The sequence below is a fragment of the Crocodylus siamensis genome, chromosome 2 (genome assembly GCF_052110815.1).
Source record: "Crocodylus siamensis isolate JL-2025a chromosome 2, ASM5211081v1, whole genome shotgun sequence".
NCBI classification, from domain to species: Eukaryota; Metazoa; Chordata; order Crocodylia; family Crocodylidae; genus Crocodylus; species Crocodylus siamensis.
In genome coordinates, this window is record NC_143396.1 from 217,191,620 (window position 1) to 217,216,515 (window position 24,896).

At 47.4% G+C, this 24,896-nt stretch overlaps 1 protein-coding gene across 6 annotated transcripts in view; it reads right to left on the minus strand.

Annotated features, from left to right (window-relative positions):
• ALX4 (ALX homeobox 4) overlaps positions 1–24,896 on the minus strand; it is a 97,457-nt gene that overhangs the window by 22,056 nt on the left and 50,505 nt on the right. For all 6 annotated transcript variants that reach the window (XM_090032977.1, XM_090032976.1, XM_090032974.1 and 3 more), the window contains one exon: positions 7,869–8,179. In XM_090032977.1, coding sequence (XP_089889103.1) covers positions 7,869–8,179 — 311 coding nt within the window. The remainder of the gene's footprint in view (positions 1–7,868; positions 8,180–24,896) is intronic.

A 24,896-nucleotide genomic window follows, 5' to 3' on the forward strand; every position in this document is an offset into this window, starting at 1 on the left:
AGAGTGGTGATGGATGTAGGGGAATTTAGTGGAGTGTGTTTTTTGCCTGGAAGTTGTGCTTTGACAGGCCTTGGTGCTGTCAAAAGGCAGGAAAACAAAGAAACCTATTCCTCTCGTCATACTCAGCTGGTTCTGCTAGTTCTCACTTGGCTGTCGAATCCTCCCCATCCTCACAATGCTCAGCTGGATATTCTGAACTTGGTCATCTCTTAAAGCCCAGAGGTTCAGTTGATGCCATCTTCAGGAACACTTGTCCTTACTGGCTTAGAGGGAAAGACTTTGTGTCATTACATTAACACTCTCCCCCCCACTTACAGCTCACCACACCTATGTGAGTGGACGGGATGAAGGGAGAGCATGGGCTTTGTATAGGTAAAGGGGAACTGAGCTCTGGGTTTCACACCCACTTCATAGTTCAATCTGTAGGAATTGGGCCTGGGACTATGGTTAGGGCGCCTGTCTATAGGAAGTTCTCTGGCCATGTCAACTCTGCCTTCCACCCATGACTGGGACCATGACTGGGACCACACCTAGCCCACATGCCATGCTCCTATTCTGCACATACTAGATCCCAGAAGGAAGACAATGTAACTTGTGCCAAGTGGCTCTGAGTGTGTGCCAACAGCAGGCCTTAGACAGGTGCTGTGCCACTCTGGCGTGGCAACATTGCCTCACTTTTAGGAGGTGGCCCGTCCAGAGCAAGCGTGAGTGGGAGGTGCTTTGTGGCATGGCACAAAGGCATTGTCAACATGCTCTGGGCCCCCCTTCCCTTGGTGAGGGCCACAAGCCCTTCATTTTTCAAGCCTGAAAGAACAGAGCCAGAATTCATCTATAAGCACTGAAACTGGACACCATTTTATCAGTGGCCTGGAATGGGAAATTGGAGCCTGGGATGAGAGAATTGAATAACTTGAGCTTGTTTTCATTTCATGTTTAATTTCCTGCAGGCTTAGCTCAGTCTTTCCGCTCCTTCCACCAGCCTCCCAGGGTTTTATGGGGGAAAAGGGATCAAGATATATTACTTCTTGCTTTGCTTTGCTTTTTTTCTTTCCAAGGCGGTGATTTTGCTACAGCAGCATTTGACATTTCCCTCTCACTTTCAAGCCCCCGCTGCATCACAGGGTCACCACTGAAAAGATTTTCATTAACAGCTCAGCAATCGTGTAGCCAGCTCTAGGGGATGGGTTGAGGGGGTTAGATTCCCTGGCACTGAAGTCAAGGAGAGAAGTAAAGCAGAGTACAATGCTACTGTCTGCTAAAAAGCAACAAGTAGCCATGACGATGGATTGATGATGAGCTGTGATGCCCTACATGGCATAAGGAAAGGGGGTAACTGTATGTATGAGTGGGCTTAAGTGCTCCTGTGTGAGAAAGAGAAGGAGAGAGAAGAGGAGGAGCTATACAGTGGTACATCAGTGTGTGTACATACATGTTTGAGGATATGTGTGTGGGGACAGCCTTTATAATGATGTATGTGCATATGTGTGCATGTATAGAACAGCTGAATGTACAACGATCTCTGCACAGAGCAGGTGGTGTGAAGTGGGATGTGAGAACATGAAGGCACAAGGGGGTTGTGCAACATTGTGTCAGGCAGAGTATGTGGAATGTGTTGGTGGATGGCCTACTGTTCAAAGTAGAGGGATTGATCAGACCTGGATAGTGCCTTGGCTGTGCTTACATGGCTTTCAGCTGCTTTCGTGACTCATCTGTGTGTGCAAAAGTGAGTCGAAGGCCCAGGCATGGAAGGAAGTCAAGCAGTGACACTAGGCATGTTGGGAGGGTCAGTAATACAGTTGCACTGAGCCACTAAGTCCTACTGAGGTGTCTCAGCCTCTTGCTCTTTATTGGTTTTAAGATGTGGTGGAACTGGGCGCTCAGCACTGCTGCTTTCATAGATTCATAGACATTCAGGCTGGAAGGGACCCCGGAGAATCATTGAGTCCAGCCCCCAGCCCCAGGGCAGGAAGTCAGCAGGGATCATAGGATCCCAGCAAGATAAGCATCCAAATGTGCCTTGAACGCGTTCAAAGTGGGTGCTTGAACCACCTCTGGTGGCAGGCTATTCCAAACCTAGGGGACTCAGACAGTAAAGAAGTTCTTCCTTATGTCCAGCCTGAACCGGTCACATTGGAGTTTGTGACCATTCGATCTTGTCATCCCTTGGGGTGCTCTGGTGAACAGACGTTCCCCCAGATCCTGATGAGCACCCCTGATAAACTTATAGGGGGCCACCAGATGCCTGTGGGAGAACACTGCTTCCATCCCCAGGGACAGGTGGAAATGCCCAGACAGGGGCCGAAGCCTGAACAGAGCAACCTGCCCATCATTCCCAGTTTTACAGCACTGGCTTTTTCTTGCCTTCTTGCCCCTGCTTAACAACTCATGACAGCAGTTATTCTCTAGGCATGATTCAAAGGCAGTGGTGGAACTACAGTGGGGGGACTAAAGCAGCCAACTTAGGCACCAACTTATGGAGGGGTGGAAAAAAAACAGCTGTCACTGCAGCTGCACAATCACAGAGTGACAGCTGAAAGTCTCTGCTTCCCTTCCCATGTCCCAGATGCTGCAGGCGCCAGGCTGTGTTGTTACGCCCCCTGTCCAAAGGGGTGCAGGCAGTTTGACCTTCTTGGTTCTCTAGTACTGATGATGCCTCCTGGTTTCACTGGGTGCATCTACGTGTTCATTAATGTGCCATACTTACTGCACTTTAAGTTTAATACTTGGATAACCAAATATTCAATCACGCACAGTAACTTGTGTAACTGCTCAGTAGCATTGGCACATGGATTTTTTTTGGACATTAACTGTGCAGTAGCCTAATACTACTGCACAGTAGTGTGTTGGCATAGGTTTTGCCTCGCATGCTACTGTGCAGTGCTTTAGGCTGCAGTGCAGTTAGTGGCTCATGCAGTTAGTGTCTCCAGGGCCCAGAATAACTGAAGTGAAAAAAGGAAAATCTATACTTTTGTGTGGGATCTGGCCATGCACAGGTCTGGGTTACTCCAAGAGAAGGTTGTATTCTTTTCTGGTTGTGTTTGCAGGTAGGGACAGAAGAGTGTGTTTGTTCAGTGCTTGCTTTTATAAGGGTTAATGGAAGAGATTGCAGCACATTGGGATTGCTGACTGCTGTGGGCACTGAAATTGGGGACATGCAATATCTCAGCTAAGGGACTGTTTAAATTAGGGGTGGCCAGCTTGTGGTACAGGCAGCCTCTGTGCATGGCATACAGCGGATCAGGGAAGAGGCAGGCAGCACAGGGGCAAATCAGACATGAAACAGAAAGCAAAATGACAGAGTGGACAGGGAGCATAAGGCAGGGAGCAGGCAACAAAGCAGAAAATTGGGAACAGGAACAGGATCAGAGTGGTGTTTGGGGAAGGTGGGGTTAATTTGTTGCACACCTGCTAAAAAGGGTGGTCCCCACTGCTTTAAGTAAAGGTTTTGGAGGGTAGACAGGGAAAGGTGTGTAGACTTTACGGTCTTTAGACACCACTCTGGAGATTAGCAGCCGAAGCTGGCAAAAGTGGCATCTTCAGCAGCTGGAAAAGAGCCCAACTGGGGAATGATTTCCACAAACAGTCCACTGCACAGTTCTGCAGACGGAGCCCACTGTGGCAAGCCTACTGATGTGGTGACTTCTTCTCTAGGTGCCTGACTCCCAATCAGGTATTTTACTTGTGAAGTGTGAACATGGGAGAGATTTAGAAAGATCCATAGCAGTCACTTGTCTGCCTGAGCTTCATTTCTGCTTTGACCCACTGCTTTGGGAATTATTTCAGTTCTTCAGGGAGACCAGTTTGGCAGGAGAGAAGACAATTCTAGGTCAAGACCAGCTTTTACTGGTTCAACTATTGGGGGGTGACACACAGCTCACACCAACTTAGTTCATCTATTTCCCCATTCAGCTAAGAGAAAATGCCTGGTTTTTTGGTTCACCTATTCAAGCAGCTTAGTGACAATAAGGTTCCATTGGCTTCTCAGTTTTGATAATATACCAGACTCACAGTCACACCCAACTCACCAGCACCCTGGCTGGTGAATGGCTATGCCAAGGTTGAGAGAACTATGGACCTACATATCAATTCAAGCTCTGGACCTATATGTCCAGTTGGTAGACAGCCATTTGACATGTGGAAAAGTATCATGGAGAGGACTGAGATAATTTGCTTCTTATAACAAATCTTTGTTTGAAATGTTTTGATTTGTATGTCCTGCCAAAGCCTAACACCTGGTTTTCATTGCCTCTGGTAGCATGGCTTTCCTTAGATAAAGGACTCTGGTGATATCAAATGGACTAATACCCTCCACCCATGCACAGAGCATTTTTTTGAGGCTTTCGCTTCCAGAAGCTGCCTCTGTCATTCTGAGGAATGGTTCTCATGTGGAAAAGCAGCAGGGGAGCAATGACCGGGAATTTGAGTGTAAGGTAAAGAAGGTGATCATTCCATGGCGACACAACCATGTCGCATATGCATTTGCAGACAACAGCCGTCATTATTAACTAAGGTTCATAGCAATTAAACATGTAAAGTGGAAGTTAGATTTAGGCATTCAGGTCTGAAAGTGCTCTTCTTGAAACAGTTACCTAACCACACAGGTGTCTGGGAAGCCATACGTGCCTACATTTGTGCCAGTAAAGTTCCCTAGGCACCATGTCTCTGTTCATGCCCAGAACTGCTGCCCCTAGAACTATCTGTATGCCAAGTCCATTTAAAGCTCACAAAGCAGGCGTCTCTGTGCTGAGCTCTTCTGAAGGGCCTGGTCCAGCAGACTTCCTCAGGGCATACCCAGCACACACTGACAGCACGGAGTTTAGCACAAAGCACGGCAGCCACGTTCAAATATGAGGCCAGAGAAGCTGGTGCCTAGTGGTTAGAGCTCTTTCCCAGGAAGTGGGAAACATGAGTTCTAGGCCTTTTGAAATGGGTAAAATCCAAACCTTCGTAGAGGGAGCCTTACTACCTATTAGTCAAGGTTGTTAAGGAAGGCATGCTCCACCTCTTGCTGGTGAAGCTGTGTCATTGTGTACCCAAGAATGCAAGATCTATAGGGCTGGAAAGAGAGTTCAGTCAAGAAGGAACAGCAGTCGATGGTCCCCTGTGATGTGGACACTCCTCCAGGAAACACAGACCTACTTTCTGGCCCCTGCTCCCAGGCTTCTTTATGCATTAATCATTTACAATAGACCTTTCTGGAAGGCGGGCATACTCTTCTCTCTTCCCAGGTGAGTACCCTCCTCAATGAGCTACAAGCTCATGCTGTCTCAGGGACTCCTTTCTGACCCCAGGAATCATGCCCTCTTGGCTGTACAGCCGCACAGCTTCCAGCAGGGAGGGAGGGAGTTTCCCCATCCCATTCCACCTGAACTGGGGTAGTTCGGACCCTTTTCTGGAAAGTGGGAGCAAAAACTTCAGGCTGAGGAAGGCTTAAGACTCAGATTTTTCACTTCCTGGACAAATGCTCTGACCACTACTTGGATCTATAAAAGGTGAGAGGCTGCACCACCACTGCCACCATCATTAGACAAAACAAAAGTGAACCTGCCAGTTATATTAAAAAACATGCCTAAGTCCAGGATATAGGCAGGCAGGCAAGATTCTTTGGGTATTAGACCAACAGAATAGTTGGGGAAAAGTTCTTTGCAAGCTTTCAGGAGCAATCACCCTTCTTCAGTCTTTGCTGTTCTGAGACTCCACGGATAGGTTTGTGAGCTGTGAATCACATAGGTGCCTTACTCATGGCTGCAGAGAGGTCCCTATGCTCTGGAGAGTGCCCCAAATACAGTCTATCCCAAGTACACTCTGTTGGCTGGGGTAGGTATCCTCACTCAGTGCACTGGTGGCTGTGAATCCCAGTTTGAGGTGATGAGTACTCCCCATGCATTACAAAGGGAACTCAGGGGTCAGATCCAAACTGACCTTGTATGTGCCTCCACTGGGACACTCCAGTGCCTAAAATGTAAGCACTTAGCTGCAGTAGGCTGACTTAATTGGCAGAGTTAGGCACTGAGGCTTCTTATACAGTGAATGTAGAGACCCAGGCACCTCCCAAGTGTAAGCTGGATGGCTTTTGCCACCTACAGCCAGCTGATAGGAAATGGTAGGGTATAGCTGAACTCCCACTGCTCACTGGGGCTTGTGGGTCTGATTCAGGGCCACAGAGGAGCTATTCCAGTCATGTCAGGATCTTGTTTGCTCGAGGGGCAGTACCTACCTGTACTGGGATGCCCAACTGACAGCAGTGTTGAGTTCAGAATAAAGCCTAGCACCCCAGTTCGCTCTTGGTCACAGATCATGGTGGTGATGACATTTTACCTGGTGGCAATTGCCCTTGCCTAGGAAGTCAGGGACTTGGGTTTTAGCTCCTCTTCATCCTTGGACTAGGGTGGGTGAGGGTCCCCCTAGCTCTCCTGTTGGAGCTGGGCCATTGGACAACCAGGAGTACAAGACTCACAGGGCCAGAAAAAAAGCAAGTGAAAGGGAGACTGGCTTTGCAGCCCAGCGTGGTTGTGTGGGGCTGGGGAAGACGGCAGGCCTGGGTTCTAGCCCCTGCTGTAAAAAACAGTGCTATTTTTTTGCCAATGTCTGTCTAATGGAAAATGCATAAACAGATTAGGGAGCAAGCAAGATGGAGCCTGATCCTGTACCCTCCTGATCAAGGTTAAAGCCAGAGATATCCCTGGCAGCAGGGACTGGAACCCACAGCTCCCCTGTTTCAAATGAGCAGCCTCCTCATAGTGTATAGAGTCAGGCCTCTCATTGCTCATCTTTCCTATCACATGACTCTAGTACTCATGGCTTCCTAATGGCCCTATTGGAAACAAAATGGTGGTTGAGGAAGGGGGATGTGCAAACGGGTAAGAGAGCTTGCAGAGTCATCAACTCCTTCCTATAGCACCTAGATTCTTATACACACAGGCTCAGACAAGGCCTCAGTTTGCTACTCTGGACCTTGGCAGCCCAGGGTGGTATGGCTGCAAGGGTGTTGCTGGACTGTCTTGTTCTTATCGAAGTGGGAGCCACACCTTCTTGCTCCAAAACAATAGGTTTCAAGCGTTGTCTCTGAACCTGTTCGACCAACCAGGCAGCAACACCCATCTGCATCGTGTCACTGCATTCTGGCTCAATTGCACTGGAGGTCATGGTGACCTCAGCCACCCCCCTTTCCCCAGCTTGCCAGAAATGAGATGTATCATGAGAAAGTTTGGCGCCACTGAGGCTGATTCTCTTGGAGCAAGATATTTACATGACAGTCTTGTTCAGAGTAACCATCACTGAAGAGTATCAGCTGCCTTATTGCTCGATTAACTCAAGGGAGAGAGTACACCTCCATGAACCTTGGAAATATGGATGCTATAAAGGAGTATGCATTAGTGTTGAGCACATATAAGGCTCCCCTGTATCTTGGTTTGCTGTATAGCATGAAAGAAAAGCATCAATCAGTAGCATGGATTCTGGGTACAGGCCTGCAGGCTTCAAGTTTCAGGGGAATTAGGGGCAAGGTTCTAGGTAACTTCCAATAAAACGTTACCTAGAAACAGTGGATCTTTAAGACTGATTGGGCACATCTACACATTCATTAATGCACCATAATTACGGTACATTAAAGTTTAGTACTTGTAATCAGTGCTACTTCACAGTAGTGCCAACACATGCTTTTTTGTGACGTTAATGTGCAGCAGATTAATTCTACTGAGCATTAGCACATTAGCAGTTTTTGCCTGCCATGCTAATACATAATAGAATTAGTCTACTGTGCATTTAGCATCTTGTGTAGATGCACCCATTAACTTGCTACCTGGAAGCCTCAAAATTTCGTATGTAGAAGTTTTACCCCAGTCCAACCCCAGAAGTCTTCTCATTACCTGTACTCGGGCCTCAGTGAGGTCTGTCCTCATAGCTAGCTGCTCCCTGGCATAGACATCTGGGTAGTGGGTCTTCTGGAAAACTTTCTCCAGTTCCTCCAGCTGGTAGCTGGTGAAAGTGGTGCGGTTCCGCCGCTTCTTGCCTTTGTTGGTCTCTGAGTCAGTCTTGTCCATGGGGCTGGGGAGGTCAGTGCTGGCCCTGTCCTGGGGAACCTTCACTCCAGCCTCCTTCACACTGAGGTAGCTGCTGTCCATTCCCGAAGGATCAGAGCTTGGCTGTAAGTCGGCTTCTCCCAAGTTGCTCTCTTTACCTGTTTGTGGTTGGGGAGGTGGGGAAACAGGGAGAGAAGAAAAGAAAGAAAAAAAATATAAAGTCCAGGATAAATGAACAGGAGTCAGAATAACAGGGAAAGAAAAAGACTCTGATAAAGAGGGTGAGAGTGTGACAGAGGAGGAGGAAGGAGGGAAAGAAAAATAAAAACTAAATGATGGAAGGACAGATGTCATTGGGAAAATATAGGCCTGAGAATGAAAGGGCCTGGAGGATAAGAAGGGGGATGCAATGGGAGGGGGCTATATGGGAAGAAGAGAGAGGAGCTTCTCTTGTTATGGCATAGGAAAGATTAATGATATCTTAATTTGTATTCAGTTGGGATTCCACAAATCTGGCATTAGTACCCAAGTTTGCACCCACAGCAGAAAGTAAAGCAATGCATCCAAAAACTGTACTAAGGATCCAAAATCGCACGGTGGAGCCATAGAGAACAAGAGAGAAGGACTCCACCTGCTTGGAATGTTATCAGCAAGACTGGAGCCAAACTGGGCCTCTCCTGCCACGTGGTGCTTGGAGTTTTGCATGAGACATTCAGATTCCCAGGAGTGGAGGCAGAGGCCGGTTCCTGCAGCTGTCTACATAGAGAAACTGCTGGGTGGGGGTTATACTGACTGAATGCCTTTACTGATCCCCTAGCACTAACTATTGCTAGAGTTGTGCTCCAGAGTAGAACATTCCCTGAGACAGAGTGGGTTGGGATCCAGGCTTTGGGGGGGGTCAAGCTTGCTTATAACTGCAAGTTCTAAAAAAAATTAGATTTGTTATTATGTCAACAGACACTAATCAAGCCAGCATCATCTCCTCTGATTGTGCATGCATCATCAATTCCTACATAACAAAACGTGTGATAGCCTATCATTCTGTTATTTGTCTCTTCAGAAGACCCCCGGTCTGCTGTTTTCTGAGGGCATAAGTCAGCAAAACTGTGCACATGTCTCTATGGTTCTTCCATATCCCCACTGAGGTACCTGAGCAAGTCACAATCTTTAATATTCTTAGAGTACTTACAGTACTTGCCATGCTACATGGGGTGACTGACCAACAGACAAGGTGAGTAACTTAAGATCACAGAGAAAGTCTGTGATAAACCAAGGAACTAAATCAAGGGCTCTCAAACTGGTCCCTTCGTCCCCTTTCTGCTCCTGAATAATATGGGTTCCTAGACAAAAAGGACAAATTATATATGATTTTATATTATGTTCAACAGGCCCCATGCTTCTGTCAAGTACATGTGGTGTCAAAAGAGTTACACCACAGTGAATGGGAGGAGAATCAGGTTTGACCACCATTGGCTAGAACATACATGATTTTTGGATGAGAAGAAGGTGGTACAGAAATAAAACAAACTATGAAAACCCACAGCTACAAGGGAAATCCAATCACAAACTGTTTACCATCAGACTGTCTTCAGCAATTAATTAATCAACAGTGAGTGTGTCTACATGTTTCTGTACAGCAATGTTACTATGGCACCGTGCTTTAGTGCTTCCTATGGATGGTTACTGGGCTGTGCGTGCAGTGCATGGTTAGATTTCGATGCTAAGTTACTGTAGCTGTCCACTATACTGGGGGAGTATGCCACTACAGCAATGTAGCTGGTGATCATGTATAGACCTGTATGATCACTATGTCGCCATAGTGCACCATACAGTGATGTAGTGCATCATTACATTGCCCTAGGGCAGGGGTGGGCAAAATATGGCTTGCAGGCCACATCCAGCCTGCCAGGTCAATCTATCCAGCCTGCAGGGCCCCTCAAAAATTTAGAAAATTAATGTATCTGCCCCTAGCTGCCTGTCAAAGTTGACAGGAGCCAGCATGAGTAGGACCCAGGGGAAGCTGCCAGCAGGATCAAGTGGCTGCAGAAGCAAGGCCCAGTGGTCCTGCCTCTCCCACCCCCAGCCAGAAGCCCCATGCAGAGCACAGATCATGGTGTGCTGGGCCCCTGGGGCTGTTCCTGCCTCCCTGCGCTGGAGGGAAATTCAGATGGAGTGGGGAGGCAGGAGAGGACTATGGGCAATTGCCTCAGGGTTGAGCTGAGCTGGCTGCTGCAGTCCTGGTGCTGCAGCCAGGAGCCACATGATGCCAGAGCAGCTGGCAGCAGGGTGGAGAGGAGCGGCACCAGCCATAGGCAGGGAAATGCTGAAAGTGGCAGCAGGCAGTGGGGGAGGGGGCAACAAGTAGGTGCATGTAGCTCAGCGACAGCTGCATGGGAGCACAGGGCCTGCTCCAGTGCGCCAGGGCCAGCAGGTGCCCAGAGCAGGATGACAGGAGCTCGGGGCCAGGCTGGCAGGGCTCTGGAGCCATGCCAGCTCCCCCTCTCCCTGCTGGTACAGCCCAGCCTGGTTCCATAGAACCCTGCTGGCCCCTTCCCCGCACTCACACACCGCGCTGCAGGCCCCGTACTCCTGTGCAGCTGTTGCTATGCTTCACGTGCCCACTCGCTGCTACTCCCCCCTGCCTGCCGCAGCCATTTTTCTGCCACTGCCACCGCTCCCCTCCAGCCCTCTGCTGGTGCCTTTGGCACCACGTGGTTCCTGGCTGCAGCACCAGGCCAGGGACACAGTAGGAGCCAGCCTGGCCCCTGTGATTCTCAGGTAGCCCCATGTGGGCCCAGCCAGATCTGTCTAGCTCCTTCTGTGTCCTGCAGTCTCAGCCATGCAGAAGGGATGTGGTGCTGGACCAGCAAGCTGGGGGTGGGGGTAGAGAGGGACGGGGGGACAGGGAAGTGGCAGAAGGGCAGTGGTGCCAAATGGGGAGAAGTGGCTGAGAGTGGGAGCACCAGGCTGTGACAGTGCCCTGGGTCCAGGAACACCAAAAGCATGGAGCCCAGGCTTGGAGGAGCCATGGGGGGCTGTGGGCAAATCCTCCCCCTCCACACATGCCACAATCCTCCCCAGCCACCTTCCCCCTAAATACCCACAGCCCCCCACAAACCCCATACCCACCCACACCACATATCTCCACACACACATTCACATGTTCTCCCACTCCACATACATCCCCACACATCCCCCACAAACCCTACATATACACCTTCCCCTACACCCCACATACCCACAAACCCACAAACCTATGGCCACCCATCCACACCTCCCTACAATATACAAGAGTAAGACTTCATTTTAAGCTATTGTGCAATCACCTTTATGTATACTGTACAAACACATATAAATCAGGAGAAAAGTATTCTTTGAAATCAAATTAATTTATGTTGTAGTAAATGTTTGATTTTTAGAATATAAATTTGGTATTTTTCTGGTTCTGAGATGGCAAACTGTTGCTGAAATGAGTACTTCTGGTGGGTAGGGGGGGTAAGGGGAGGGACTTCCAGTGGCAAAGGTCAAGGGCTAGGGGTGGGACTTCTGGTCCCAAGATGGCAACTAGGGGGCGAGGCACCTGTCAAGGGGCGGGGCTACCCTTGCCGCCCTCGATGGCTTGCCACAACTCGATAAGTAGCCCTCCGCCCGAAATAATTGCCCACCTCTGCCATAGGGTGACATGTAGATGCACCCAATGACATGTAACAATAGTAGAATGAAGAAAGAGAAGAACAGTTTTCAGTCACGAGTGCTTGCTTCTCTGTCACACTTAGCATTTGTCAATATACCCAGAGCTTTATTACTAGACCCCTCTTCTGGCTTCTATAAAATATACCTAAATGTATACACACAAAGCAACAAATTTACAGTGTTTTAATTATGCATGAAATTCTCCTTTACCTCCTGTCCCCAACCATCATGTAATAGTCCTGTCAGTTATTAAATAGCTGCAGTATTCCATACCAAAGGCAGCTACATTTCAGTGACAGGTGGTATGAGTTCTGTACAGTTAACTGTTTTGGGATTCACCTTTGATGGAAGATGCTACATACATGTAATAGGAATTAGGAAATTCCAGATTCTAATCCCAGGGCCTCTATAGCTTTGGCCAAGTCACTTAAACTCCCTCTGGGACTCAGCATCTGGACACCAACACATTTTTACTAGTATGATTTACATCAGTTTTGTATGTCCATGTAAAATATACTAGGATTCAGAGCAGACAGACAAGCAGCTGTTCCAGGGTAACTGCACGCAGGAGGCTGCTTTTATGGCACCGTGCCACTGGTGGCAGGGAGCAGGTCATAACTGTTTGCCTTTAGCAAATAGTTCTTCAAGAATAAGTAGACAAGGTTCTTTGTGTGACTCTCATACCTTTTATTAGACCAACTTAAATAGTTGGAAACAATTTTTAAGCAAGCTTTTGGGTTCAAAAACCCTTTGTTAGGCTAAGGAAGTTTCAGCAGTTGGTGTGTGCTCTTCCTGGATGGAATGAAATGTAAAGAAGCCAGAGCCTGGGCTGGTATGCATTCAAGATAGGCAGTCACTGAAGAATAAGTGATACTTAGGGTACCTTACACTAGGGAAGTTTTAGCCCTGATTTTTCGTGTGCTGGATTAAATGTATTCTTCTCTTCTACTGAAAAGACTGTTAACACTGATAACACTGGTATAAAGGGGTTATGTGCCTATGCCCTCAGTTTCTAGCTGTAGATTGGGGTCACTACAGGACTTCTCTACTTGCGTGTTTGAGAATGAATCAGTTGCAATGTGTGAAGAACTGTGTGTACAAGATGTGGTACAGAAAGACTAAGCACTATTATTAAATTGTACTGCTTAGGATCAGTACCTTTCATTTTCTAAATGCCCATAATGTGCCAGGCACTCCTAAGGGCCTCTGAGAAATAATAAAGTGCATTCATTTAAGAAAGAAAGATAACAAATGTATTACTATTCCATCACTAAAGTCACATATATACATGTTTTTCTCAAAGCCAAAGTTTCATTCCACAGCAGCCAGACGCTGCTCGCCAGGCTACGAGTAATTGGGTATAAATTCAGCTTGGCTGTGTTGACGGCCCTCCCTTGACATGCGAGGTGTGAATTCATGCGTGCTAATTTACACTCTGTCATATCTCATTGGTTCACTTAGATACAGCTGATATGTGAGGCCAGGTCAGTGCGTTGAGCAGGAATCAGCTTCCTTTCAGGAACAGTTTGGTTGGAAGCCCAAATAAAGACTAGTGCAAAGTAGTCAGATTCCTGTTGATGGGGGATATGGGATGGTCAGCTTACACACAGAGCCTTGCTGTACTGGGTTGTGTCATTTCTCAGTGTTAGTGTAGTGTGTACCAGCCCCCTCCCCACAGTTCCTTCCCTGGGACAAGTTGGTTAAGGTGGAAAGTATGCTAGAAATGGCCCAGCTGGGCTCAGCTGATGGCCACACATTGGCATCATGCCAGGAGCTTCAAGGCCATGTCTAATTATCCTAAAAGAGAATATATTTTGCTAGTCCTTTCATTACTACAGATGTGCATCCTGAAGAGACTATGGCTCAAGGTGAAGCACTGATCTAAGAGGCACAGCTGCCCAGGTCAGTATGGATGACTGTCTTCTGGAATCTGCAGCTACCTTCAGTCTTTAAGAAGGGAGCTGCATGAAAGGTTGAGATATCACAGGCTTGTAAAACCCCCGCCTCCACTACAAGCTGAATGCGATGGAGAGTGCCTTTGCCAGGAAGCCCAGTTCTTTCCTCAGTTTACTCCCCTGGCTCCAACTGCTAACTGTCCAGTGTCTGCAACAGCATAAAGGAAAAGCTGAATGCAGAAAAGGGATGTGGATCAGCTTCAGAGTATCTTTGCCTGACAACTTTCCAAATGTATTTTTGAATCCAATACATTAAATTCCTAGGAATTCAAGATGAACAGATCCTTTCTCTTGTAGCCACTTCACCAGTCCAGGGTCATTCCCCACAGTATATTCTTCAGCCTGCTTTTGAATGTCTGAATCTGAAGGACTTCTGCCCTTGGGAGATCATTCTATGATCTCTGGCAGGACCATCCAACTGGCAGCCCATGAGGGGTTAACACCTAGCCACTGGCTCCCACTGTTGCTGCTGCTGCTGCTGCCACTATTGGAGTCTCTGGGCTCCCTTTCAGCTCCACTTCTTGCCCCAGTCCTTTGGGAGATGGGGTAGTGTGCTGCCCTGCAGGGCATAGTTGTGGTTGCCCTACCCATGCCATATGGCAGTGGGGAAACGTGAAGAGGGGGAAGTCACACTGCCCAAGCAGCAGGGGGGCCCTCACTGCATGGGGCCCATGAGTCCCAGGGGTCTGTGGCCCATGGAGGGTGTGGACTCCAGCTGCTCTGGAATAAGAAATCTCATGATTCTGCTATTGTTCTCATGGTTCATCCAAGCAGTCATCCCACTCCTCCTAGCTCAGCCCCCTCGTACCACCCTAGCTATGCTCCTTGCATTTTGCAGACACTTGGGCCTGCTTAAAACCTCACTGATGCTTTATTTTTTCTTGCCTGTTCACTGTACAGGGGGCTATTTCACAAATGCATATATATTTCAGCTGTGCGTGCATGTGTTGGGGGGGGCGGGATTTGAAACAGGTAAATGAAGTCTTCCCCCCTCTATCCCTGTCTCATGATCTAAAGATTCCGGCAGGCATGATTCAGATGAATGGCCATGACTGAGATATGGCTGCCTTCATGGTTTGGCTGAATGGAACGAGGTCTCAGGAAGGACTGGGAGGTAGGCAGGGAACGTACTTAGAGTATGTCCATGCTGCACTCACTCCATGCTCTGGCGTAGATACCCCCAAACATATCCCAGAAACGTCCCAACAAGGTGTCTCAAGGGATGCCCCTCCCATGGTTGCTCTTGAGACTGTGGTCTCCAGCGTTCTCCAGCACAGTTCCAGGTTGGTGGTATGGGAGCGGGAGTGGGTGATGGGGCATACCCAGAGGTGTCTGTTTGGCTCTTGCTATTGCACTGTACACATTCCCTCAGTGTGCCTCAAAAGGTGAAGCCCAAAGCTGGGTGTGGGACACTGAGGCAAAAGGGGGTAGAAGAAAAGCTACATAGGCAGCCTATAGGGACCAGGGTCTATGAGTAGGAACTGAGGCAGGACAGGTTGTAGCTCTCTGTAGCTATCTCAGGCTGCTTGTCTCTCAGCTCCCTCCAGTTTGCCAATGTCAATCCGGTATTAAGAGTCCCAGAACAGTAAGCAGAGAAGAGTTTAGGGCAAGGTGGCCTTGACACTTAGTGACCTGGCAAAGGGAGTGTTCCTGCAAGATGGAAGGAAGGGGAACATCAAATACAATGTGTTTGACTTTGCTTTCAAAGCCCTTCATGACCTGTCACCACCTGACATATCATTTTGCCTTCCATATTGAAAGAGCTGTTCTTGTCTCTTACCCCCTCCCCATTATGCAGCCTCCATTGTCCACATGCTCAGTTTTGAAGGAGGTATCTGTCTGCTTTCTCCTGTGCTGCCCTCCTCCTATGCTTGTAAAGTACTCCCTGGAAACAGCCACAAAACTGACTGGTTATCCTCCTTCAAAGCTCTTGTTCGCTGTGATCCCTGCAAAAATAACCTGACAACAAACAGACTCTTGAGTGTAACATCCCCACTGCCCACCCTGCTGATCAATACTGTCTTGTTGTTCCCCAGGCACTTCCCCACTTAGTGCTTTCTGTCTTGTATTAAGCTTGTAAGTGTTTTGAGGCAGGGGCTCCTGTCTTTTTTTGTAGTGCGTATACCACAATAGGGTTTTGGTCATGACCAGGACTTCAAGAACCCAATGTAATATTAATAATCAATGGACATGGGTGACTGCAAATAAATAAATCAGTTCAAATGGAGCAAAAAGCAAATCAATGTGCCCTTTGCTATTTCGGATTAGCCCTTTTTTTTGGGTTCCAGGGCACTCAGTTGTTCCCTAGGTCATTATTTTGGCTATCCTTACGCTACCCAGCCCTATCTGTTTCCAGAAGTAGGATGAACAGGAAATCTCACAGGGTAGTCTTGAATCTGTGATTTCCACTGCCCTTTCTTGGACATTCACATGGCTCTAATAATTGGTGGAGCATTTGATTTGAACCCAGTGCTGCTCCAAAGAGTTTGAGGCTACTGTCTCACTATAAATTGTACTTTTTGGGGGAGAAGAATCACTTCAGACAGAAAAGGAAAATGATGCAAGAACACTGATACAACCCTGAATAGGCCCACTTTCTCTGGGACATTACATATCCAGAATTTCCTCTTCATAATGAGTTTAGGAGAGGCTCTGTAGTTGTAGTTTAAACCCATTGCCATGTCTAGAGTTGGAATCAGAGGTCCATTAATACAGTTTCCTGCCAGTGTCCTTGTCTGGGGATGAATTCCCTCTCTCCACTACTCCTGAGAACAATGGCCTGGAGAAGTGGCTAGTTGCCATCTGTGAAATCCTCTACCCTTCCACCCCCATCATGGCACAGGGCTTCTTTTTTTGCTTGCTACAGGCTCTGGGGTGAATATGGCTCATTGACAGAGCATCTTGACAGCCTCAGTGAAAAGGGCACTGGCCATGCCATACTCAGTACAGCTGGAACACTGACTTGCACTATGGTTATTACTTTGCAGCTGCGCCATGGTAAAGGAGAGAGAAGGCATTTTCAATGTGTGAAGGGAGATACACAATGTACTCATCGATGCCCATGCATCTGTGCTAAAGAAATGCATGTTAGATCCATAAAACCAGCAGCCTGACCCTCCAGCAATTAGCCTTCCTAAGGGGGGAAGGAACCTGCGTCAGAGGGATGCGTAAATACTTTGGCTGTGGGCTGAGGTCTGTGACCATGTGGCATGTGGGGCTGGCAAGGGCAGGAGGGAGGGACAAGCCAAGGCAGAAGTGGCAGCCATGAAAGGGCTCTGCTAGTTGAACCCAGTCACGCACATCCCCTCTGCAAAGCTGGCAGCGGAGCAACCTGAGAACAATGGCCTGGAGAAGTGGCTAGTTGCCATCTGTCAAGTCCCCTACCCCTCCACCCCCATCATGGCACAGGGCTTCTTTTTCTGTTTGCTAGGCAGGAAGGGACTTCTGGTGATGCATAATAATAATTACAGGAGGGAGGTGAAAAACACATGCCAAGCACTGGCGAAAGCTCTGGGTCTGATGTAGCGCCATTGACGACATAGCATAAACTGCAGCTGGGAACCAGGCCCAGGGCTTTCAGCAAAGATATTTATCTCTGCTGAAAGCAGTCATGTCCCAAGGAACAAACAGCGCTGTTACGCAACTCACTGGACACCGCATGGGGCTTGCTTTTCTTGGGCTGGGGTGGGGGGTGCTCCAGCTCCTGACGTAAGTTGAAAGCCCTCTTTGCCAAAGCAGCCTCATTCCCTTTCAAGTTCCAGCTATCCAGGCCTTTATTAGTTGTCTCTGTTTACGCAGGGATTTAATCGGGGGATTCTGTTTGGATGCGGAAAATAGGTTCTTGCTTTATTGTAGAGTAAGGCCTGGCCTGCACTCATCTTCCTATAAGGACATCCTCTCCTAGCCTGGCTGCTTGCCTCTGCTGCCAGGGACACAGTGCCATAGCAAAGGGGTGGGGGACGATCAGGGTGACCACCCCAGGCATCAAAGCAAAAGGACGCCAACAGGTGCTGTCCAGCTGGGGCAGGGTGTGGGACAGAGCCACAAGCAGCTTGTTTGGGAGGGCATGGGGACAGGGGGAGGGCAGCTCCCACCGCTGCTTGCACTCCCAAGCAAGCACAGGGTGGGGCATGTGCCCACCAGATCTGTGCACGGGGCAAGGGCGGGCTGCTGCTGTGGGCATTGTCCCAGGCACCAAACTTCCTTGCCACAGCACTGAGGGGACAGTTGGTGCCTGGACTGGTAGTGTCTTCCAGAAGAGTTCATGTCTGTAATAAGGAGCTTCCCTTCCTCCCACCCTTGCCTGCTTTTGCCATTGTCCCCTCAACCCTCCCATTGCCAGGACTGGACAAAGGGGCACCTTCAAAATGAACAGCAACTCGGTCTTCCCTGTGTGTTTTTCAGCCAGAGATCTCGAAGCATCATTGTTCAAAGGAGCGTACACACACATCACTTCATTTTATGGATGGGGAAACAAAGGCAAGGGGAGGGGCAGTGGCATCCCCAGGTCACACAGGGTATCATGGGCGGGACAAAGGACAGACCTAGCCTGTGTGACTCATGGAGTACGTCTACCACGATGATAGAGGACTCAGTTTGGGCAGTGAGGAAACAAGTGCTGCTCTTGCTCTGTGTGGATGAACCCCAGAAGGAGGCAGTGAGGGAGCCCCAATCTGCTGCTCTTGAATACACTGGATACCCAGGTCTTGAGTGTGATGTGGGAGGTGCCACCAAGGCATCCTTGCTGCCTCATCTTCTATGTGCTCAGGTGGGAATGGGTGGGCAGGACTTACTTCCTCATTGGTGAGACTGAGCTCTCTGTCTGCCATTATGTAGACATTCCCTACAGCAATGGTCCTCAGCCTTTTTAAATTGGAAGCACCCTTTGATAGACTCAAAGTCCTCCTTAGAAAATGTCAGCTCTTTCTTTTCACTCAATTTTTGACTACAGAATAATAGGGTAATTCTTCTGTTGCAAAAATCTCAGAAAGAGCATGATGGGGCAGAATGTTTTTGACATTGTGGATTTGAAATCTCTGGGTTTATCTTGTGAATCATGTTTGCACACCTAACAGTGCTAACATTGCATTGCACCCTTGAAATGATCTCAAGGATCTCAACCAGAAAGCTACAGCACCTTGGTTGAGAATCACTGCCCTACAGTGCTAGCAACTAAGAACACACCCGTGTGTGCTCGAAAAGGGAGGAAAGGTTTGTTCATATCTCTTTCAGGGATGTCAGTGCAATGCAGCTCCTACAAGCAATTATCCAAAGTTGTGCAATCTAGTCATAAATATGCCCCACGATGGTCTCCCAGAACTTCCCTTGGGAGATATTTGCCCCTGTCCAGTAGACATGGTCATGCATGCTAGAGCATTTCAAGCTGTTGAAATGCACTTTATACACACAATCAGAAAAGGTGACTTACTGACAACACTCCTCTACAGACCATTCACCTCTATGGGACCTGCATATCACTTGCATAGGTCAGAGCTGTGGCAATGGTTACAGAAGCGGACTGTGAGCCAATCCCCTGCCTTTGGCTCCATTCTCAGCTCTATCTGTTCACAGCACCAGTCAAGATGCATCATTTCTGTGTGCCACAGTTTTCTCATCTGTAAAATGGGCTCTTAAACTTCTCTGCTAGTTGCCAGGTTGTGACCATTAGTGCATGGCTACAGTGCCATGGGACTGTCAGGAGAAAGGGCCAGTGGACCTGACAGTGCCCTGCTGTTACATCAGGTGAGGAAAGGGCACAGGCTGAGGGATATGCGGAAGCATGGCATAAGGGCAATCTCTCCATGTGTCCCTAGAGTTTGAGAGTCAATGAAAGGGATGAAGGTAGGAGGTCACAAGTTAACCCTGTGCACAAGCCAGCCAAAGGAGTGTAGTAAGGGTTAGGGGGAGTGCGTCAGACCATCAGGGAGGACTCATCCCCTCTCCCCCTCCCGCCCCTACCCCCCAACCAAGATGGACACAGGAGCAATGCCTGGCTGCAACAGTAAACCCATTTAGAAAGGGAAAGACAAGGAGTGGGATGCACAGAATCTATAAAACCTCTAGGGAGGGTGCAGTGCTTTTTACTCCAGACCTGGCTATTAAAAAAGACAACACCTCATTCCCAAGGGAAAGGAACATCGCTGTCATCAGGATCATGCCAGGATAGTCGCATTAAATACTGAAGGGAAGTAAATCACATACTTCTGCATATGGATAGACATACGCCACCCTCCTGCAACTAGGGCTGGCTTCAAATATGCAATGTAAGGCTTGGGGGTGCTTGGATGTAGGCCTATTTTCAACCACAGCTACAGAGAGCTGTCCAAAATGAGGAAGTAGTTAAGTACCACATATTTTCACTATATCTTTCAGGCCTGAAAAGGCCAGTGCCTTCTCTCTATTTGCCTTGGCCCCTTAGCTGCCCTGATTATTACCGGTGCAATAGATGGAAACATATTCCGCTTCAGAGTTATGACTCTGGTGTACAAATGCCTCTACTGGCATTGGGTTTTGGTCAGAGACGACCATGGTGTAACTAGCTTTCAAAGTCCCCGTACTGGATTACTGTTGAGTGGGTAACAGCAACCTAGCTTTGGCCCTGAATTCCTCAACTCCACTGTGTCTTGTTACTATTCAGAAGATTCAAGGTTGGCAAGATTGTTTCTCATATAAATTTTCCTACACACACACACACACACACACACACACACACACCCCCGGTGGAAGGATTATTCAGGGTGTGATATAAACTGTTACCTCCCATACTGGGAAACTCCCTGAGGGAACCCAAAGCTAGTTGTTCCAAGGAGGAGAATTTCCCCTATTGTAGAGAACTGCACTTTTGGAATATACCTGCCATCTTTCAGCAAATGATCACCGCAGACTCCCTTGAAGGCCCTCAATAATTAATTCACAGGGAAAATTCCTTCTTGACCACAAATCTGACCATCAGTTTCTGCACCGATCACTGAACTCAACTGATCAGAAGTAAATATGGGATCCCATTTGCACAGGGCAACTACTAATGCCATCCATCTGGTCAGACCCCTTACTGAGTGTCATTAAGGTAGACCCTACCAGTTCCACCCCTGGAGGGAGTAACAGACATTTAGCTATACAGTTAATAGGACTATGAAGATTAACAGCTTGAAACCACTTTTCCCTGCAGGTGGGTATGCTTTTGAGGTGATGTTGGGGTGAACCTTAGAGCTTCTGAGAATGCCATATTTTCATTCAGAGGCAGGTCACTGTATATATAGTGAACTGCTCACAGTGTGATGAAAGGTGGAACTTTCACGCCAGTAATGCAACCTTGTGCCCAACCTAAAATTAAAAATATTTGGAGGTGACATCTAGCAAAAGCCTACTGTCCCATCATATTCTGCACAACCTGTTGTATGTAAAGCCCCAATCCTGCAGCTTCTTCCCTGCAAGCAGAGTCTGGGCCTGTCGCAGCTGCAGTACTAGAGCCTAATGTAAGCACAAGAAAATGACATGGGCAGGGAGTTCAGTTATCAGTCCTCCACAGTGCAGATCCCCTTGCGCTCACAACTTAATCAAAGAAGCCAACAGGTGCTTCTAACTGATAATCAAGTCACTATATAGCAATTACATTGCACAGCTTTACTAGCTCCACCACACAGGATTGTACAGCTTTACTATGCAGTGATGTTCCTGCTCCATCACTTACCCATAGGTAAGTGTCCTATTAATATACACTAGCTGATAACTCCTGACCAGTGGTGTCTGCTACTTTTAAAGGTTTGCCTATGGTCTAAATCACAGCTTTGCTACACTGGACAGACTGGGAAGCTGATTGCTAGAATCTGTCTCCTGGTTTTCTCCTGGTTTGAAGAGGTGTATCCTGCAACAGGCTGACCCAAGGCACAGTACATTTCCACTAAGGCATTCATGCAGCTACATTAGCTGTTGCAGCATATAGGCGGAAGCCAAGCTCCAACCATCCCTTTCCCTACCACGTTCACTCCCTATTCTGCCCTGTGGGATATATCATTTGCAGTGGTTCTTCCTACCAGAGAGATGAAGGCAATGCAGGGGAGCAAAGAGATGCCTTATGTCCCCTTTGCTTACCAGTGCATCTGTTCATGCCCCCTCCCTGGGAAACTGACTTCCAAACTGACTAAAAAAGGGGGCTGGATACAAAACGTTCATTTGGGGTCCCCAGAAAGTTAATCCCATGCCTGAATCAGAATCATAAGAAGCTAGGGTTGAAAGGGACTTCAGGAGGTCATCTAGTCCAACCCCCTGATGAAAGCAGGACCAATGCCACCTATATCATCTCCGACAAGGCTTTCTCTAGCTGAGTCTTAAAAACCTCAAAGGACGGAGATTCCACCACCTCTCTGGGTACCCTGTTCTAGTGCTTTACTACCAGTACCCTCCTAGTGAGAAAATTCTTGCTAATATTTAACTTAAACTTTCTTTGCTGCAACTTGAGACCATTGCTCCTTGTTCTGTCATCTGCCACCACTGAGAACAGTCTAGCTCCATCATCTCTGGGAACCCCCCTTCAGGTAGTTGCAGGTTGCTATTAAATCCCCCTCAGTCTTCTCTTCTCCAGACTAAATAAGCCCGGTTCCCCGTTGCCTACATGGGAAACTGGCTATGATCAGGTCCTTATTTTTTGTACACTATTAAATTAACTTTTATTTTAAATTCCCTGGCTCAGACTTTTGGGAAATGTTGTTTAACCTAATCTGGCCTCTTAACATAATTTTATGACCTTCTGTTTTACTACTACTGCTATACTCTCCTCCAAATAGGCCCTGGGCATCAGATTAGTTAGCAAGGAAGATTTGCATTACCAATCCAGCCAGCACAATCCATGGATTACTAATCCAGCCTGTGATTTGGCCAGCTGTAGAAAATATATCCAGTCCTTGTGATCTTGCCCTAACACAAGCTGAAGCTATTATATTTCCCCCCCAAAATAGTCTACCACAGCCCTTTGCTTCTGCCTCTGTCTGCTTCTTCAGTTAAGAGACTGACACATTATTGTCATTTAAAAAAACAAACCAGGTTTTGGGTTAAAAGCAAAATGGAAATTCTGGGTTGAGATGTACAGAAGTCCAAACTCACAGAAGGATTCACATTCAGCACAGTTAAGACTTGAGTTGAAGATGGAGACAACTCCAAAGTTCTTGTCATTTAGCACTTCATTAAGGATTATCAGATAGCATTGCAAAATGACTTTTCTAGGGCAAGCAGCAAAGATTGTAGAATCATAGAAGAGTAGGGTTGGAAGGGAACTTCAGAGGTCATCTAATCCAGAGGTCATCCACCACCAAAGGCAGGATCATCCCCATTCAAACCATGCTATACAAATCCATTGTCTAACTTATTACGTACTCAATCCTGACACAGCCACAAGGCTTAATGCCCTAACCGGCCACAAGTAAAACAAGGGGACAAACATGGCCAAGGGGCTCAAAGTCTAAAGAAAAATGAGTCACCTGAAACTGTTTGATGCTTCATTCTGGAAGTTGAGAAAAAAAATTCTTTCTTCCAAGACAAACTTGCTCCTCAGGAGTATGTTCAGTATTGTGCATGTCATAGGTCATCTCTCCATCAGACTGCCTCAACTCTGCCAAAACTATTATTACAAAATCCCACCACTAGACCAGCTGGCTTTGATCTATCTAGACATCTTTGGTCTTCTCTAAAATGAATCAGGACAGGACGTGACAGATGTGGATTCCTGTTGCATGGATGGGGCTGGACTAGATCACTGAACTGCCACTGTGGCATCCATTTTCAGACATTAAATCATACAATCTCTGAATGTCCTATTTGTGCATTTAATGGAACTCTATTGGATTTGCACAATACTACACCTGAAGCAATTAGCTGGCCGCAAAATATGGACGTAAAATTATGCATGTTTCTCCTTGCTCTGTGGTCACTATCATCATACACTAAATAAAAGATAATAAATAAAATTCTGGATGAGTATGAACTCAAACTCATGGGTCACTGGGCAAAGAGGTCTGCCACTGTACCTATCACTGCATGTGTGTGAGATGGGTAGAATCCTGTATTTACTTTGTGGGTCTGGAAACTTTGCTTATCCCAGCTACGGAAGGATTCTTGTGGCTCTTGCAACTGGGAGAAAGTGGGTAATGTGCCTGGGAATTCTGAGCAGCTGTCTAGCTTATGGAAAGATATATGTTTACTTTACATTGATATAGAAGAGAAAATTGCTTGAAGGTTGCTTGTGAATGGTGTGTGTGTGCGTGTATGCATGCACATGCGCATACACATTGCACACTGCCCATTTCTGAAGGAAACCAGAACTGCTCAAGGCTATGTAACAGAAATCATAGGCCCTATTCTGTTGATGGCGAGTCTCCTTTAACTCAAAAAGTAGAGGTTGTGTTTGTGGAACAGGAGGGGTCAGGTTCTGCTGTGACATTCCAAGTAGAAAAAGACAACCATGCAGCTCCTGGGTGCCACTGGCTACAATTACATACAGTATGAAAGGTCAGCAAACACAGCAAGCTGCCCAAACCCCTGCCTACTTCTAGAGGGAAGGGAAGGTCAGGTTATTTCTTTCCAATGAAATGATCATCACTAGATCTAAGCTCTCCAGCTGCAGCAAAGACTTTTCTTTTGAGAAAAACAGACTGTACAACTAACAGCAAAGCCTGGAACAGAGAGGGATGCAATGGGAATTCAGTAAAGAGCCTTGCAAACACACCAGCCTTCAAGAAGCCTGGGCTGAAAGGCCAGATGTTCCATTGTGTAAGCTGATCCATGGGTGTAAAGTGACCACCAAACCTAACTCATAGATCTTAGGCACCAGTTCTGTCTCTAGTGCTTGATCTTCCAGTCACCCTTCCTTTATGCCAAGCTATATTTGGCTCCTAGCTTGCTTGTGTTTGTTTATCAACTATATGGCTGTCTAGAATAAATTATTCAATAAACATTAACTTCACTGCACAGAACAGGCCTGCACCAAAGCAGTTCCTGGCACAGCGCATGCGTGTGTTTCTGTGCCTAAGTGATTCTATTCTCCACCGTGGTGATGGTTCTTTGTTTCTCCCTCTTTTTTTTTTATAATGCCTTTTTCCCCATACAAGCATCTTCTTCAGAGGGCACATGCTGCCTTGTTCTCTGATTAACTGAATTCGCACACCCTGCAGCTACCTGGGGAATGAAACATCCTCTATTTAAATGCAAGTTCCAGTGCCTGTTTCTTGTGCTATTT